Source organism: Piliocolobus tephrosceles, chromosome 1, assembly GCF_002776525.5.
Source record: "Piliocolobus tephrosceles isolate RC106 chromosome 1, ASM277652v3, whole genome shotgun sequence".
Lineage (NCBI taxonomy): Eukaryota > Metazoa > Chordata > Mammalia > Primates > Cercopithecidae > Piliocolobus > Piliocolobus tephrosceles.
In genome coordinates, this window is record NC_045434.1 from 176062712 (window position 1) to 176077539 (window position 14828).

The window sequence follows — 14828 nt, forward strand, 5'->3', positions numbered from 1 at the left end:
TGGAGTCTGGCTTGGCGACAGCATGGGTGGTGTGTGGCTTGGACATATCTCGCCACCCTGACGCCTTCGTTGTTTGCTGGAGCTGGAGATAGTGCTTGAGGTGGCAGAGCAGCCAGGTTGAGCAGCAATTAGCCCATGATGAGGTGGAGGCCCGCCCTGGGCAAACAAATCCCGTGCAGCCTCCACAGAGGCACCTGGTGGAGGGGACGTGTGTGAGAGGCACAGTATGGTGGTGAAGGGTAAGGCAGGCTAGCTCCTCTCCCTGTCCCGCACCCTGGCAGGCTCCTGGTCTGCCCCTCACAGACCAGCTCTAAGGCACTGGTTCTGGCCAGGTCCGTCTTCCTTTCTGGGATCAGCAAAAGGGTGGTGGTTCTGGGCTGTCCTGGAAAAGCTCAGGAAGAGAGTTACAGGGTTCAAAGGGAAACAAGGAGGGGGACTGGTTTGTCAGGCTGGGCTTTGCTTGGTAGCAGACACTGTACCCTCTCACCATAGCCTCCCTCAGGCCTCTCACTCCTGGCTCAACAGTGATCAGTTCTATATCAGAGACATTCTGGCCAGCTGCTGCTTCAAGTGGAACTAGTACCATATCAGCCAGGACTACACCAGGTGCTGCAGTTCTGGACCCAAATCTAGGCTGAGTTCTTCATGGAAGCCTGTGGGACTGGGGCAAGTCGCTCGGCCTTTCCTAGCCTCAGTTTCCTACCTGGAGCATAGGGATGGTTAGGGCTAAAGAAGAGATGAGGTCTAGGCCTGATGAGGTGGTTCACGCCTGTTATCCCAGCACTTTGGGAGGCCGAGGCAGGTGGATCACCTGAGGTCAGGAGTTTGAGACCAGCCTGGCCAACATGGTGAAACCCCGTATCTACTGAAATTACAAAAAATTAGGCTTGGTGATGGGTGCCTGTAATCCCAGCTACTCAGGAGGCTGAGGCAGGAGAACTGCTTGAACCCAGAGGCGGAGGCTGCAGTGAGCCGAGATCACACCATTGCACTCCAGCCTGGGCAATAAGAGCGAAACTCTCTCAAAAAAAAAAGAAGTCTGAAGAACACCAGGTAGGCCAGCAGAAAATAAAACATGAAGTTCTTGCTGAGATCCCAGAAGCAGGGACAGATGTGGGGTTTTGCCTAAGTGGGAAGGGTAGGCAGCCTGGACCCTAGGAAGGGGGCTCCTGAAGGGCTTCCCAGCACCTAAGGAGTGACCCTTTCCCATTGACCTGGTAAGAATTCGGCACAAGCTTGTTATTTTCATAGCTTTCCAGTCCAGTGCCCCCACCCAGGAGGGAGTAGTTTCAGTCCAAAGTTCTCCCTGTTATAAGAGGCAGACTGGCCTAACCCAACTCTACTTCTTCATGCCCTCTCAGCCATTCCTCTTAGGTTCCCTCCCAGGCCTGGAACCCAAATGAAGGGGAGAAATAACCACTTCTGACCCCCAACCCCACCCTACTTCCCTCCTTTCCAGGGCCTTCTGAGTTGGCAGCTCCACAGGAATCTGAGGCCAGTTTAGGCCCCTCTCCCCAAGGATACATGAAGAGTCCAACTGGCAACATTGTCACTGGTTTATGCATTTTGAAGTGCTTTCTACATATCCGCCCAGAGGCTCTGCTTATTTCACTTATGCCCAGGCTATAAAATGCTTTTCTCTCATCCCCCAGTAGAGCACTGGGATCACCACTAGGCCTAGGGGGCGTTTCAAGGGTTTAATAGACTGGGGGAATGGGCAACAGAACTGGCTACCTTAGAGGCTGTGGAATGCCCCCCACCCACCCACCTGCCAATGAAAGGAAAGTCAGGCACCGCCTAAAAGGAGTGGTCCCTATCTAGCCCCAAATCTGGAGCAGAAAGGGCAGGTCGACTCTGGCCCAAGTGACATTGTTAGATCCTGACACTTCCCCCATCACTGCTTCTTGCCAGGGTGCCTCTTCACAGTTCCCATGTGGCAGCAGTAGTGGCAGAGGCACAAGTGTACTTATTGTAGATTGCAGTACAGATACATGGACACAATCATGGCAGCCAGCTGGAGAGGGAGGAACAGGGAGAGATGAGGGGATATGATAGGGATCCTGAAGCCTGTCCCACAGACACCCTACCTGAGGCCCAATTAGGTCTGTTTCCTCCTAATTGGAGAGGCCTCAGATGGGTTGAGCAGCCCTGGTCTCATGCCCATATCCCAGTCCCAGCCTCCTCATCTGCTTACCTCGAGGCCCCCAATTCCAGCTGCCACACCACCCACGGTGACTGCATTAGTTCGGATGTCATACAAAAGCTGTTGGAAACAACCCTTCAGGAAGAGAAAAGAGCATTTATAGTTGGCAGCTGCCCTACTCCCATCCCTGTTTGCCACTCTGAGGCCATGAAAACTCCCCACCCACTCGTGCCAGCCCACACCTGTACTTTCTGGTCGTCAGCCTTTTCCTTGGTGCAGGTTTCATTGGCTGTGTTGGTGACGTTATTGCAACAGAATGGGGGAAAGGCATTGTTCTCTCTGACGTAGGGCGAGTCCTCAAAATCCGTGTAGTTGGTGAAGCCACAGCACTTGAGCTGGAGACAAGATGAGGGTGGAGGTGGGGCCTTACTTCTTCCTCTCCACCCCAAAACCTCCCCCAGCCAACCTTACCTCTGTCATGGTGGTGTTCCACACTTGAGTGAAGTCTTTCTGGGAACCATAGTCTTTCTTGATGGCAGGCACTACCAGCAACGTCAGGAAGTGCTCAGCCTGGGTGAGGCAGGCCAGTGTTTAGGGGTTGGTACAGAAGGTGGCCATTCACAGGCCACAGCCCACTCCCAGGGTTTTGCCCAATTTTCTTCCCTTCCTCCATCCCAGTGTCTCACCATTGTGGTGTACACCAAGGCGACCACAGCAGCTGCAACCTCAGCAATGAAGATGAGGAGGAGGATGAAGAAGAACTGAGTGGGGAACAGGGATCTGGATTTTAGGGAGAGTCCCTCGAGCCCTCCTTGCCCTAATCCACCCCCCGGAAAAATGAGACAGAGGCCTTAGCCTAGGGGAGTCCAAAGCAGGGTTTGGGAACCCCAGGGCCTGGTGTCAAGGGCAAGGGGACTCTTGGTCATGGGCCTGTGGAGCTGGGTTTGACACACCGTCATGAGGGCACACTTGCTCTCAGTCTGAGCACCATAGCAGCCCAGGAAACCAAGAGCAAAGACCACAGCGCCGGCTGCGATGAGGAAGTAGCCCACGTTGACAAACTGCATGGCACTGGACGACAGCGGCCCGAAGATCTTCAGAAAGGATGCCCCATCGATTGATACCCAGATGCCCACTGCCAACAGGGCCGCACCACACAGCTGGGGAGAGAGAGGTCAGGCAGGCCTTAAACAGTGCTGACAAGTAGCTTACTACCACACAGTTGAGTAAGAAGGATGGGAGCCGAGAAACTTCCCTCTTTATTGACTAGGAGTCTAAAACCTCATCCTCTAGAACATCCTCTAGAGCCAGAAAAGTGGGAGCTGAGATGTGCATAGCTAGGATCAGGCTGCACACCTGGGCAGATATAAAGGCAATCAGGGGTTCTAGAAATATCTGCAGGGTAGGGGGAGGGGCAAACCTTTCCCTTACTGCTGCCAGGGTCCTGCCACATAGCTAGGATTGAAAATAGGCAGATGAGGTCCCAGCCTCCTATTTCCTTTCTGGGTGATGGGTGCCTAGAACATCTCTGTCCTCTGATAGGTGAAGACGGGGCGGTAGAAGAACAGGCTCAACGGTCACCATAGTAATAGAGGCAGGGCTGAGGTTCCACCTGCTGGCAACCTTGGAGAGGGAGGAGTTTGAGAAGGTTCACCCACCTGAGGCCCCATTTGGCTCCCCTATAGAATCCAACTTCAGGCCTCATCCAGACAAGACCTCCTTGCCTCACAAGAGGAAAGTGAGGCACTAGTGGGAATACAGCCAGAGTTTCTCTTAAAGGCTGTCTAACTCAACTCCAAACCTCAGCCGGAATCCTGAGGCCCAGATTGAGGAGGGCCCTGTGCAGTTGCCACACATCTTAGAGCAAAGCCTCCCAGCCCAGGGCTTCAGTGGATGAATCAGCCTTGGTGCCTAGTCCTCACTTGCCAGGAAAGTGAGACTAGAACAGGAAGTGAGGTGGCAGATTGTGACTGGATTCCAGGCATGTTTGCCCAAGGACAGAAAGCTGGACTTCTAGCCTGCAGGGTCAAATTTCAAGGAGCTGGAGGTCTGCCCTATCCTGCTCTGCCCAGCCTGGCAAGGTCTGGGTAAGAGAGGCCAGAAATCAAACCGGATTTGCCTTTAACCCTGTCAGGGCAGAGCCTCTGCTGTCCAAATCCCTGGAATCCTATTGCCTCCTCCAGATACATGGATAAAGACTAGTTCAGGACTGGCACAGTGGCTCATGCCTGTAATCCCAGCACTTTGGGAGGCCGAAGTGGGAGAATCACTTGAGCCCAGGAGTTCGAGACAAGCCTGGGCAACATAGTGAGACCGCCTCTACAAAAACATTTTTTTTTTTTAAATTAGCTGAGTATGGTGGCACACTCCTGTAGTCCTAGATACTCAGGAGGCTGAGTGAGGTAGGAGAATCCCTTGAGCCCAGGAGGTTGAGGCTGCAGTAAGCCAGAATCATGCCGCTGCACTCCAGCCTGGGTAACAGAGCAAGATCCTGTCTCAAAGAAACAAACAACAACAACAACAACAACAGCAAAAAAAAAAAAAAAAAAAAAAAAACAAGTTCCCTGCAGCCAAAGGAAGTCCAAGGCACAGACCACATCAGAACTAGAGAATCTACCCATGCTTCTAAACTAATCAATATGTATATAAACTCTGCCACCCAGACTGGAGTACAGTGGTGTGATCTTGGCTCACTGCAACCTCCATCTCCTGGGTTCAAGTGATTGTCCTTCCTTAGCCTCCCGAGTAGCTGGGATTACAGGCATGCACCACCACAGTTTTGTATTTTTAGTAGAGACGGGGTTTCACCATATTGGCCAGGCTGGTCTCAAACTCCTGAGCTCAACTAATCTGCCCACCTCAGCTTCCCAGAGTGCTGGGATTACAGTCGTGAGCACCCAGCCCACTTCCTCACTTTTACTTAGGCTAAACTACTCTAATGTGGCTCGGGTCTCTGGTGACATACTGTGCTAAATCCAGTGAACATTTCATGGGCCATATTCTCTTTGACCTCTCTGATAGCTTGCTCTCCTTGTTTTCCTCTCCCCTCCCACTGCTCCTTCTCCGTCTCCTTCACAGTGGTTTTATTTTGTTGTTTTTGTTTTTTTTTTGTTGTTGTTGTTTTTGTTTTTTGCTTATCCCTAATAAATTGGGTTTCCCAGAGTTCACTTTCCAAGTGTTCTCATCCACTCCCATGGCTTCAGTGGCTACCTGTGTGCACATGATTTTCAAATACCCATGGCCAGCTCCAATCTGAGCTGCACCTCCACTGGGTACACGGCTGCCAGTGGGACATCCCCTCCCACAAACGGGGCCCCACCCCCTGCCATCTGGGTTACTCATGCCAGAGATATGGGAGTCATCTCCAAGACCTCTGTCTCCCTTGCCCCTTCTTCTACCCCTCAGCCATCATCCTAGAGTTTTGTCCTTTGTCCACTTTGTCCGTTTCTCCCTATCTCCACCACCATCTCCAGGATTTATGCCTCATGGCTCAGCTTCTCAAACATGCCCTATGTAATCTGTTTCGGGTTTTCTGAACGATATCGAGTTTCATTACTTCTGGCCCTTTATGCAAGCTTTACAACTCCCCCACCAAGCGCAATTTCCCAGCTTCAGCTATTTCCTCCAGGAAGTATTCTCCAACCAGGCTGAGTTCAGGCTCCTATAACCTCTGTCCTAAGCCCAAACACACTGTGTTATTATCATCTGCCTATCTGGCTTATTGGAGCTGAGCTCCTTCAGGGCAGAGAAAGGCTTTGCTTACCTGCCACCCCAGCACCCATCACGGTATCCTAGACAATGAATGTTTGTCAAATGAATAAGGGCTGCTTGAGATAGACCCTTTGCTCTGATGAGATGTAGGCCTTCCCACCTTTCAGCTCCCCATCATACAGAAGAATTTCCTCTGTACTGAATTTCCTTCTGTGCTAGGTGAACTTGGGTGGAGCCCTTCTATTTTCTGGGCCCCCAGTGCCTATAAAGGGGGGAGAATCATTCCTGGTAGCTTACTCTGCCCTGCCTGAAGCCTGGGCTAAAGCTTTGTGGGAGAGAGGGGTTGCCCTGAGCTTCTCCATCCCCTTTTTCATACACACCCCTGTATGGCAACCTGGCTGCTGCTGGGACTAGGAATCAGCAGCATTTGGGGAGACCTCTGCATCCCACTCATATGGGGACACTTGCAGGACAAAGCCTGGGCATAGCAGTCTCCCATTCCCCAGCTTAGTCTCAGCTCAGCTTGTGACCTGCTCTGTGGGCAGCCCCGAAGAATCCACAACGTCCATACTTACAAAGATGAGCAAATTGAAGAGGATCATAATGGTCTTAATGAAGCTGAAGCACTGCATCGTGGCTCCTGGGAAGCAGACATGTGCGAGTTGGGGCCTTGTTTCCCCTGGCCCCACCTGGGCTGGCCCTGGCTTCAGATATTCAGCCAGATATGCCAGACCCCAGGATCCTGAACCCATATCTCACCAAGCTTCTCCTGTACCTGGTCTGACACCACGGACCTTTTCCCAGTTTCTATCCTAACACCCTTACCCTCTATACTACCCAGGACCTCCACCCACACCTGACACTCTGAGATCCTAACACCCCAGTTTCCTCCACCTGCACACCCAGCCTGACTCCCACGCTGCAGGTCACTCCATGCCCTTTCCTGGTACCTGTATATCCTGTGCTCCTCCCCACACTAACCCCAGACCCTCCCAGAACCCTCACTAGAGCCCCTCCAGCTCCCCAAACCTGTTTCCAGATTGATATTTCTTCACAGGATAATCTCTATCCCTATCCTATTACCTGTTCAGGGCTCTTAGCAGCGAGTTCTGAAAGAGGGAACTGCTGAGCTCACAAAGGACAGAACAGCTCCAGGGAGTTGCCACTGAGTGGTCAGGCAGAGGGACGCCTGGCTCTCACACACCACTGCTCACCTGCAGGAAGGGTAGGCGCTTTAAAGCCTCCTTCTGCCCGCCTGCTGGCCCCACCCATGGTCAGTTAGCCTCAACTTGCCCCTGCTGCCCCCTGCTGCCTGGAGACCGATCCCCACAACCACCGCCTCAGCAGGCCTCCGCCTGGCAACACCAGCCCTGGGCAACGCCCCTCCTGATCTCAAGAAGCAGCCCAGGGCTGGGGTGAGTGACTCCCCAGAATGTCTGTGTGCCCTCCACCACAACAGTGCAATGTGCTTCTTACCCTGCACCTGCTGATACACTCATACATACCCTCTGTGCTCATGCTCACATGCACACGCATCTGCCCATGCTGCCATCCATATGTTCACACAGCAAGCACCCAGTTACATACATAAACATGTGCTAGTATTCCTGAATGCACTTGAGTGTGCGTGTGTGCGTGCATGCGCACACACGCACACTAAACTCTTTGTGGACTGACTCCCAGCAACTAACAAACAACAGAATAATATCTGACGTATGTACTTACGTATCTCTCTCTCTCTCTGTCATACACACACACACACACACTCTCTCTCCCTCTCTCTCTCACTTTCAAGGAAATGACCGAGATTTGGCAGCTTCTGCTCTCTCCTCCGAGTAGCAAATAGTTCCTAATCCTCTTCGCTCCATAAAACCTCACATTCCCCATTTTCCCCTCCCTTTATCTTTGCATCTCCTCTCCCTCCCCATCTTTTTATTTTTCCCCTTCCCAGTCTTCTCTTAGCTCTCTGTGTACACCCCTTCCCTTTCTGCCAGTAGGTGGCACCATGGTCCCATGAAGGAGCCACCCCCAGCTCCAATGCTCCGTGATCTCATCTTTATCATTCCTAGTGGGGCTGCCTGACGGCTTCCTGCTCCAGCACTCCTGATGCCGAGGTGCGGGGAAAAGTCCTGACTTCCGGGTCCTTCAGACCAGGCACTGGAATCCTGGCTCCGTCACTTATGAACTGTGTGACCCTGGGGACTTTTCTTAGACTTGGTTTTAAACTTCTGTTTGCTGGTCTTCTGTGTAACAATAGGTATGGGCTTTTCAAGTGAGATTTTCTTCCTGCTCTGGAAGGAAGGGACAGTAGGGAATTAGCACAGAGCAAGAAGGTCAAAGTGGAGAGAGGCACAGGCAGTGGGGCTATGAGATGGAGGAAATTGAATTTTTTTTTTTTTTTTTTTTTGAGACAGAGTCTTGCTCTGTTGCTCAGGTTGGAGTGTAGTGGCACCATCACGGCTCACTGCAGCCTTAACCTCCTGAGCTCCAATGATCCTCAGCCTCCCAAGTAGCCGGGACTACAGGTATTTGCCACAAAATCCAGTGATTTTTTTTTTTTTAAAACAGACTAGGTCTTGCTATGCTGTCCAGGCTGGTCTTGAACTGGGCCCAATTGATCCTCTTACCTCAGCCTCCTAAAGTGATGGGATTACAGGCATCAGCCACTGTGCCCAGCTGAGGAAGTGGATTTCTAAGTTTGTTTTGTTTTTACAGTGGAAGGAGGCAGCTGAAGAGACAGAAGAGAGAGGGGCTAATAGTATTACAGACTACACTAATAATACTGATCATATTTTAAATGTCTTGCATATATTAAGGCTTTTTTTCCTCTTCACAAGCATCTCATGAGATAGACTTTCTTATCTCCATTTTTAAATATGGGGAAGCAGAAGCACCAAAGGGTCAGGTACTCGCCATGATCACACAGGTTGTAAGTGGCAGAGCCAGGATTCAATCCCAGTTAGTCTGGCACCAGAGTCTACATCTTAACCACCAAGCAGACTCTCTACACTGATGGAATCTCTAAGGAGGCAGGCAAGGATGGTTTCCATAAAGAGCAAGGGAAGAGGCCTTGGTCTGACCTGAGGAAGAGGAGGAGCAGGGGCAGGTGGCTTTGTAGTTACAGTTGCTAGAAGCTGATGGAAGCAAGGTCATATTCTAAGCCTGAGGATGGCAAGAGTAGAGGCTGGAGAAGGGGATGGGGGAAAGATGAGGTTTGTAAGGGTGGTACTAAGGGTCCTACAGAGTCCTGCAGGAACAGAAAGGAGGGTGAAGCTGGGAAGGGGGCCTTTGAGGAGCAGAGTAACAGGGAAAGGAAGAAGGGACTGAGGAGTGGAAGGAGAAGGAGAAAGTCTTTTTTTTTTTTTTTTTTTTTTTGACAGAATCTCACTCTGCTGCCCAGGCTGGAATCCAGTGGCACAATCTTGGCTCACTGCAACCTCCGCCTCCCAGTTTCAAGCGATTCTCCTGCCTCAGTCTCCTGAGTAGCTGGGATTACAGGTGCACACCGCCACGCCTGGCTAATTTTTGTATTTTTAGTAGAGACAGGTTTTTACCATGTTGGCCAGTCCAGTCTGGAGTTCCTGACCTCAAGTGATCCACCCACCTCAGGCTCCCAAAGTGCTGGAATTACAGGCATGAGCCACCGCACCTGGCAGCTTTCTCTTTCATTCTCAGGAAGAATCGGGACCAGATTACATTCATCTATGGCCCTGGTGCTCAGCACATATGAAGTTGTTAGTGAACATTTTCTGAATGAATGAGTGCAGAATAATGAGAGTTAAGTGCTCTGGGTTTTGGATCTTGATCATCATGGATTTGCTTCCTGCTTGCCTCTAATTGTGAGACTTCACCTCACTGAGCCTCAGTTTCCTTATACAGTGGATCCTCATTATTCACAGATTCCATACCTATTAATTTGCCTGCTTACTGAAATTTATTTGTCATTCCCAAACCAATACTTGTGGTACTTTTGCAGTCATTAATGGACATGAGCAGAGAGGCAAAACATTTCAGCCGTCCAACACACATATTTCCAGCTGAGGTCTGTTGAACAATAGGACTCTCCGTCTTCTTATTTCAGCTTTCATAGATAAACAAATGTGCTTTTTGATGGTCTATTTAGTGCCGCATATTCTCACATTTTTTGGTGTTTTTTGTTGGTGATTTTACTGTCTAAAATGGTCCCCAGTTGCAGTGCTGAAGTACTCTCTAGTGTTTCTAAGTGCAAGAAGGCTGTGATGTGTCTTATAGGGGAAATACGTGCTTTAGATAAGTTTCATTCAGGTACAAGTTATAATGCTGTTGGCTGTGAGTTCAATGTCAGTGACTTAGCTATATATATATATATATGTATATATATAATTTTTTTTCTTTATTTGAGACAGAGTTTCACTCTTGTTGCCCAGGCTGGAGTGCAATGGTGCAATCTGCGCTCACTGCAATCTCCACCTCCTGGGTTCAAGCTATTCTCCTGCCTCAGCCTCCCAAGTAGCTAGAACTACAGGCACCCGTCACCACACCCAGCTAATTTTTGTATTTTTAGTAGAGACGGGGTTTTGCCATGTTGACCAGGCTGGTCTTGAATTCCTGACCTCAGGTGATCCGCCCACCTCGGCCTCCCAAAGTGCTGGGATTACAGGCATGAGCCACGATGCCCAGCCAACAATGTGTATTAAATAAGGTGTCTCCACACATAAAATCAGGTTATATATATAGATCAGTTGACAAAAATATTGCGACCAGAGGGTTTCAGGAGCCTAACCTCGCATTTACCCTTTGTTCAGTATTTAGTGTTTGTGGTGACTTTATAGAACATTACTGGGAATAATGAGAATTGACTGTATATAAATAGGTACAATGGTGGCATATCCTTAAAAGTAGCTGTGAGATTAAATGAGATAACGTTGGTAAAGTGCTTAGCACAGTGTCTGGCACATAGTAAGGGCTCAAAAAACATTGTTTATATTGTTACTATATGGATAAGTGAGAAAGTGAAGAAGTGAGTTCCCCCTCTAGAGCCTCTTTCCCACGGGGCCAAAGTGAGGCTGTCTGGGTGTTGGGCTGGCTTTTAGGACAGACCCAATAGAGAAGATTGTGAAGGAGCCTGACCCATGAGGAGGGGTCGGGGCCCATGACTTGTAATAAAGGGCCCTGCCCTTATGCAGACTTTATATGTCATAGAGGCCTCAGCTACCCTGGCCACCAGCATCCCCCAGGCACAGTGCAGAAGCTCCCTGTGCCCATGGGGCCATCTCGGCTTGTCCGTGGCCCTCGGCCCCAGGGCATGCGTTCCCCCTACCGCAGACCAGGTATGGGCTGGCCCAGGCCCCGGTTTCCCAGGATGTTCAAGTGTAGCCGCAGAAGATACCAGCAGGGCGTCCAAGGTCGAACTGCCAGCAGGGCAGCCACCAATCCTGGCACCATGGCCACGGGTATCAACAACACCCACACTGACACCACCATAGTGTGGATCTTCCCACCTCAAGGTTAGCCAGGGGGCCTGTGAGCCAGGGTGGGGTTTTAAAAAACAGAGCCACTAGGCTGGGCGCTGTGGCTCACGCCTGCAATCCCGGCAGTTTGGGAGGCTGAGGAGGGCAAATCACAAGGTCAGGAGATCGAGACTATCCTGGCTAACACAGTGACATCCCATCTCTACTAAAAATACAAAAAAACTTAGCCGGGTGTGGTGGCGGGCACCTGTAGTCCCAGCTACCGGGGGGCTGAGGCAGGAGAATCGCTTGAACCCAGGAGGCGGAGGTTGCAACGAGCCAAGATCGCACCACTGCACTCCAGCCTGGGCAACAGAGTGAGACTCTGTCTCAAAAAACAAACAAACAAACAAAAAACAGAGCCACTGAAGATTTCCCTACCTGGTTCTGTTTAGGTACTCCAAAGGATGATCTCTGTGAAATACCACCCCTACATGTATGGTGGACTCTTTGATGGCAGGCACCCCAAAGTGCTGGCAGCCTTAATGGAGGATGGATTGGCTGGAAGCAGAGGGTTTGGGAAGGGGCTGAATCCAAGGGGCAGGGAACTTCCAGAACTGCTGCCTTCCTCACACTCTTCCCTCTCCTTCCTCTCCTCAGTTCTCAGACATCTCAGGCAACCTGGGATTTTTCTGATCCTCTAGAAGTGCCCAGAAGCTAGCACAGAAGCCTGGCTTGCCCTGGACCTGCATCTCCTAGGGGCCGTGTGGGCGGTAAACAACAAATACAATCATTCTGCTCAAACTGCCTTATTCCACAAGCACGGAGGTGTTAACCAGCTGACTATGCAGGGTGTAAGGGGAGGGTTAGGGCTGAATACTTACAGGGAAAAGCTTCAGTGACCACAGCAGGGCTCATAGTTAAGACAGTAGGAGGACAGGACAAGGTCAGCAACATAGACCATCTTTGGTCTCAGCTCTTGATCTGCCCCATGAAGTAGGGGCTCTCTTGCCTCACGCTCCTAACTGCACAGGGAGAAGGGTCTCTGTAAACATCTTAGAAGGTATTGGGAGGCACAGATCAGAGAGGGATAGGATGGAAGACTGAACCCTGAGAGTACACAAGTATGAGGTGGATGTGAGGTGGTTGTGCCTCTGTGTGCCTGTGATGGTCAGCGTGGAGGTGGAGCTGCTGCTGTGTGTGTCTGAGGCCGGGAGAATGGGAGTATAAGCAGATGTGGCTGAATGTGCCTTTGTGATTGAATGTGCCTCTGTGACTGACTGTGAGCGTCAAGGAGTGTTTGTGAGGGTATGGTTGTGCCGGAGAGGACATCAGCCCTGGTAAGAAAAATGAAGGTCAGGAGGGGGATGGGGAACAGCCTAAAGGAGGAGAACATGGAGAAGGGTGAGATTCTGAGAAAGGCATACTACCTTCAGCCCTTCAACCATTCTCTGAGGTCAGTGTTTTCCAGAACTGGCAGCTGAGCTGGGGTGCTTAGGGGTGGGGCAAGACTGAGTTTGAGCCCAGAAAGTAGGGAGGGTGCTAAGCTCTCTGGACTGGGGATTTTCCATTTGGATTTCTGAGTGTGTGCTCATGTGTCACTGGCTGTAACCGGGTTTCTGTGGGGTTGTGTCTTAGTAGCTGGGAACATTGTGTGGGATTCTGTCTCTAATATGTTGCATTATGCATGGGTTAATGTGTGTCGCACCAGTCTGAGATCTGGCTCCATTTCCAGGCCTACCTTCCCAGGGGGCTAGGGAAGGGAGTGAACCCTGAGACTTTCGGTGGCCTGGCACCCTGGGGTTCAGGAAGTCTGGCTAATGTCCTTTGCTGCCTGTGAAGGGAAAGTGAATTGTGCCTATGTCTGTCTACCCCAACTCTTGCCAGAGACTGGGACCCTGAGGGGGGATGAGGTAGAAAATTCACTGACACACCATGCCCAGACAGTGCTGGGCTCCTCAGGGTGTGGGATGGGGATTGCTGGACATCAGACAAACCTAGAAGGTGCTTGGGCCATGCTCAAGGGCCCAAGAGGGGCCATACATATAAAGACAATTGACACAGTTCACAAACACATGCAGACATGTAAATATAAGTGAACTCATAGATACACACTGCAACAAACACACACATGCATGCAAGCACATACTATAAGTAGATATACACAGACACAAATGCATAGATCCCCACATGATATATGTAACAACACATATGCATGCCTCTAAATGAACACACACACACAGAAATATGCATGCACCCGGACACAAGCACACAAGCATCCAGATGCAGACATATGCCTTCACACTCATGCAAACCCAGGCACACACAGACATGCACACATGCAGACACACTCAGCAGACTTCCCTGCCCCTGCGGCCCTGGGACCCAGAAGCCTCCCTCCCCTGTATGAGAGTGTATAATATGTGTGTGCGTGCACTCATGCCCACACTTGTGTCTATGTGTATCTGTGTCTGTGAGAGTGTGTGTTTGTGCTCGAGTGTGTGTATGATGGGGGTGCTAAGCTGTGGGAACCAGATGACATCATCTCTTCCAGCTATTTTTAGCTGTATCTGCAATGATGTCTCCTTCACTGCCCCTCCCCCTTCAGGTTCCTAATTCTCCTCCCCATCTAGGCTCCCAGAGGTGGCAGCAGCCAGAGGGCATCCACCACCTCAGTTTAGGTGACTTCCCAGATGACTGGGTGCCACCCACTCTCTCCCACCCTGCCAGAGTTCCCTGGAGGCTGAGAACACCAGGCTCTCAGGCTGGAAGGGCCTGAGTTAGCTGAGCTGACCTAGATGGTCTCCACCCCTTGGGGTGCCTCTGCTTCTGCTTTTCAATCTGCAACTCTGTGTCAGTCAACAGTGCCTGCTATGTGCCAGGGATGGTGCTAAATTCTGGAGATACAGCAGTGAGCAAGGCAGTAGGAGTTTTTTCCCAGAGCAGTTATAGCTCAGTGAGAGACACATTACACAGATTACACAAGCTCTTCTTCAAATTGTGAGGAGGGCTCTGAGCACTGGTAACAGGGGCTGCTAGTCTGAGATGATGTTCTCTGCCTCTCTCTGTTCTTCCTTCTCCCATAGGTAGGATAACCTGAGGAAACCAGAGGGAATACACCCCTTACCTTGCACCCTTCATCCTAACAACCGTATCTCCAGAATTCCACAGAGCAGTGCTTCCTTCTCACATCCTAGACTGTGGTCCCAACATGGCACTAACCCACCATCCAACTAACTGGTGGTCCATGACACTCATATCTCCTTTTTCTTTTCTTTTCTTTTTTTTTTTTTGAGACGGAGTCTTGCTCTGTGGCCCAGGCTGGAGTGCAGTGGCCGGATCTCGACTCACTGCAAGCTCCGCCTCCCGGGTTTACACCATTCTCCTGCCTCAGCCTCCCGAGTAGCTGGGACTATAGGCGCCCGCCACCTCACCCGGCTAGTTTTTTTTTGTATTTTTTAGTAGAGATGGGGTTTCACCGTGTTAGCCAGGATGGTCTCGATCTCCTGACCTCGTGATCTGCCCATCTCGGCCTCCCAAAGTGC

General features: G+C 50.8%; 2 protein-coding genes across 2 annotated transcripts; one reads left to right on the top strand and one right to left on the bottom strand.

Annotated features, from left to right (window-relative positions):
• Positions 1 to 1542: 1542 nt before the first annotated feature.
• On the bottom strand, positions 1543 to 12489 carry TSPAN1 (tetraspanin 1). The gene is made up of 9 exons (XM_023221489.2): positions 12168 to 12489; positions 6938 to 7068; positions 6430 to 6494; positions 3097 to 3303; positions 2830 to 2904; positions 2615 to 2713; positions 2386 to 2538; positions 2195 to 2278; positions 1543 to 2014 (listed from the first exon to the last, which is right to left on the bottom strand). The coding sequence occupies exons 3-9, from the start codon at positions 6484 to 6486 to the stop codon at positions 1967 to 1969; spliced, it is 723 nt and encodes a 240-aa protein (XP_023077257.1). The 5' UTR covers positions 6487 to 6494; positions 6938 to 7068; positions 12168 to 12489; the 3' UTR covers positions 1543 to 1966.
• Positions 11086 to 12087, top strand: P3R3URF (PIK3R3 upstream reading frame). The gene is made up of 2 exons (XM_026455742.2): positions 11086 to 11340; positions 11944 to 12087. The coding sequence occupies exons 1-2, from the start codon at positions 11097 to 11099 to the stop codon at positions 11985 to 11987; spliced, it is 288 nt and encodes a 95-aa protein (XP_026311527.1). The 5' UTR covers positions 11086 to 11096; the 3' UTR covers positions 11988 to 12087.
• Positions 12490 to 14828: the final 2339 nt, after the last annotated feature.

Bases quoted from the DNA above. Each gene is read 5' to 3' on its own strand.
- TSPAN1 (XM_023221489.2), bottom strand. From the start codon at position 6,486: ATGCAGTGCTTCAGCTTCATTAAGACCATTATGATCCTCTTCAATTTG. The intron at 2,905-3,096 runs GTGTGTCAAACC...TTCCCCACTCAG, and splicing joins GCAAGTGTGCCCTCATGACG to TTCTTCTTCATCCTCCTCCT. The intron at 2,714-2,829 runs GTGAGACACTGG...TGCCTCACCCAG, and splicing joins CCTTGGTGTACACCACAATG to GCTGAGCACTTCCTGACGTT.
- P3R3URF (XM_026455742.2), top strand. From the start codon at position 11,097: ATGGGGCCATCTCGGCTTGTCCGTGGCCCTCGGCCCCAGGGCATGCGT. The intron at 11,341-11,943 runs GTTAGCCAGGGG...TCCTCTCCTCAG, and splicing joins GTGGATCTTCCCACCTCAAG to TTCTCAGACATCTCAGGCAA.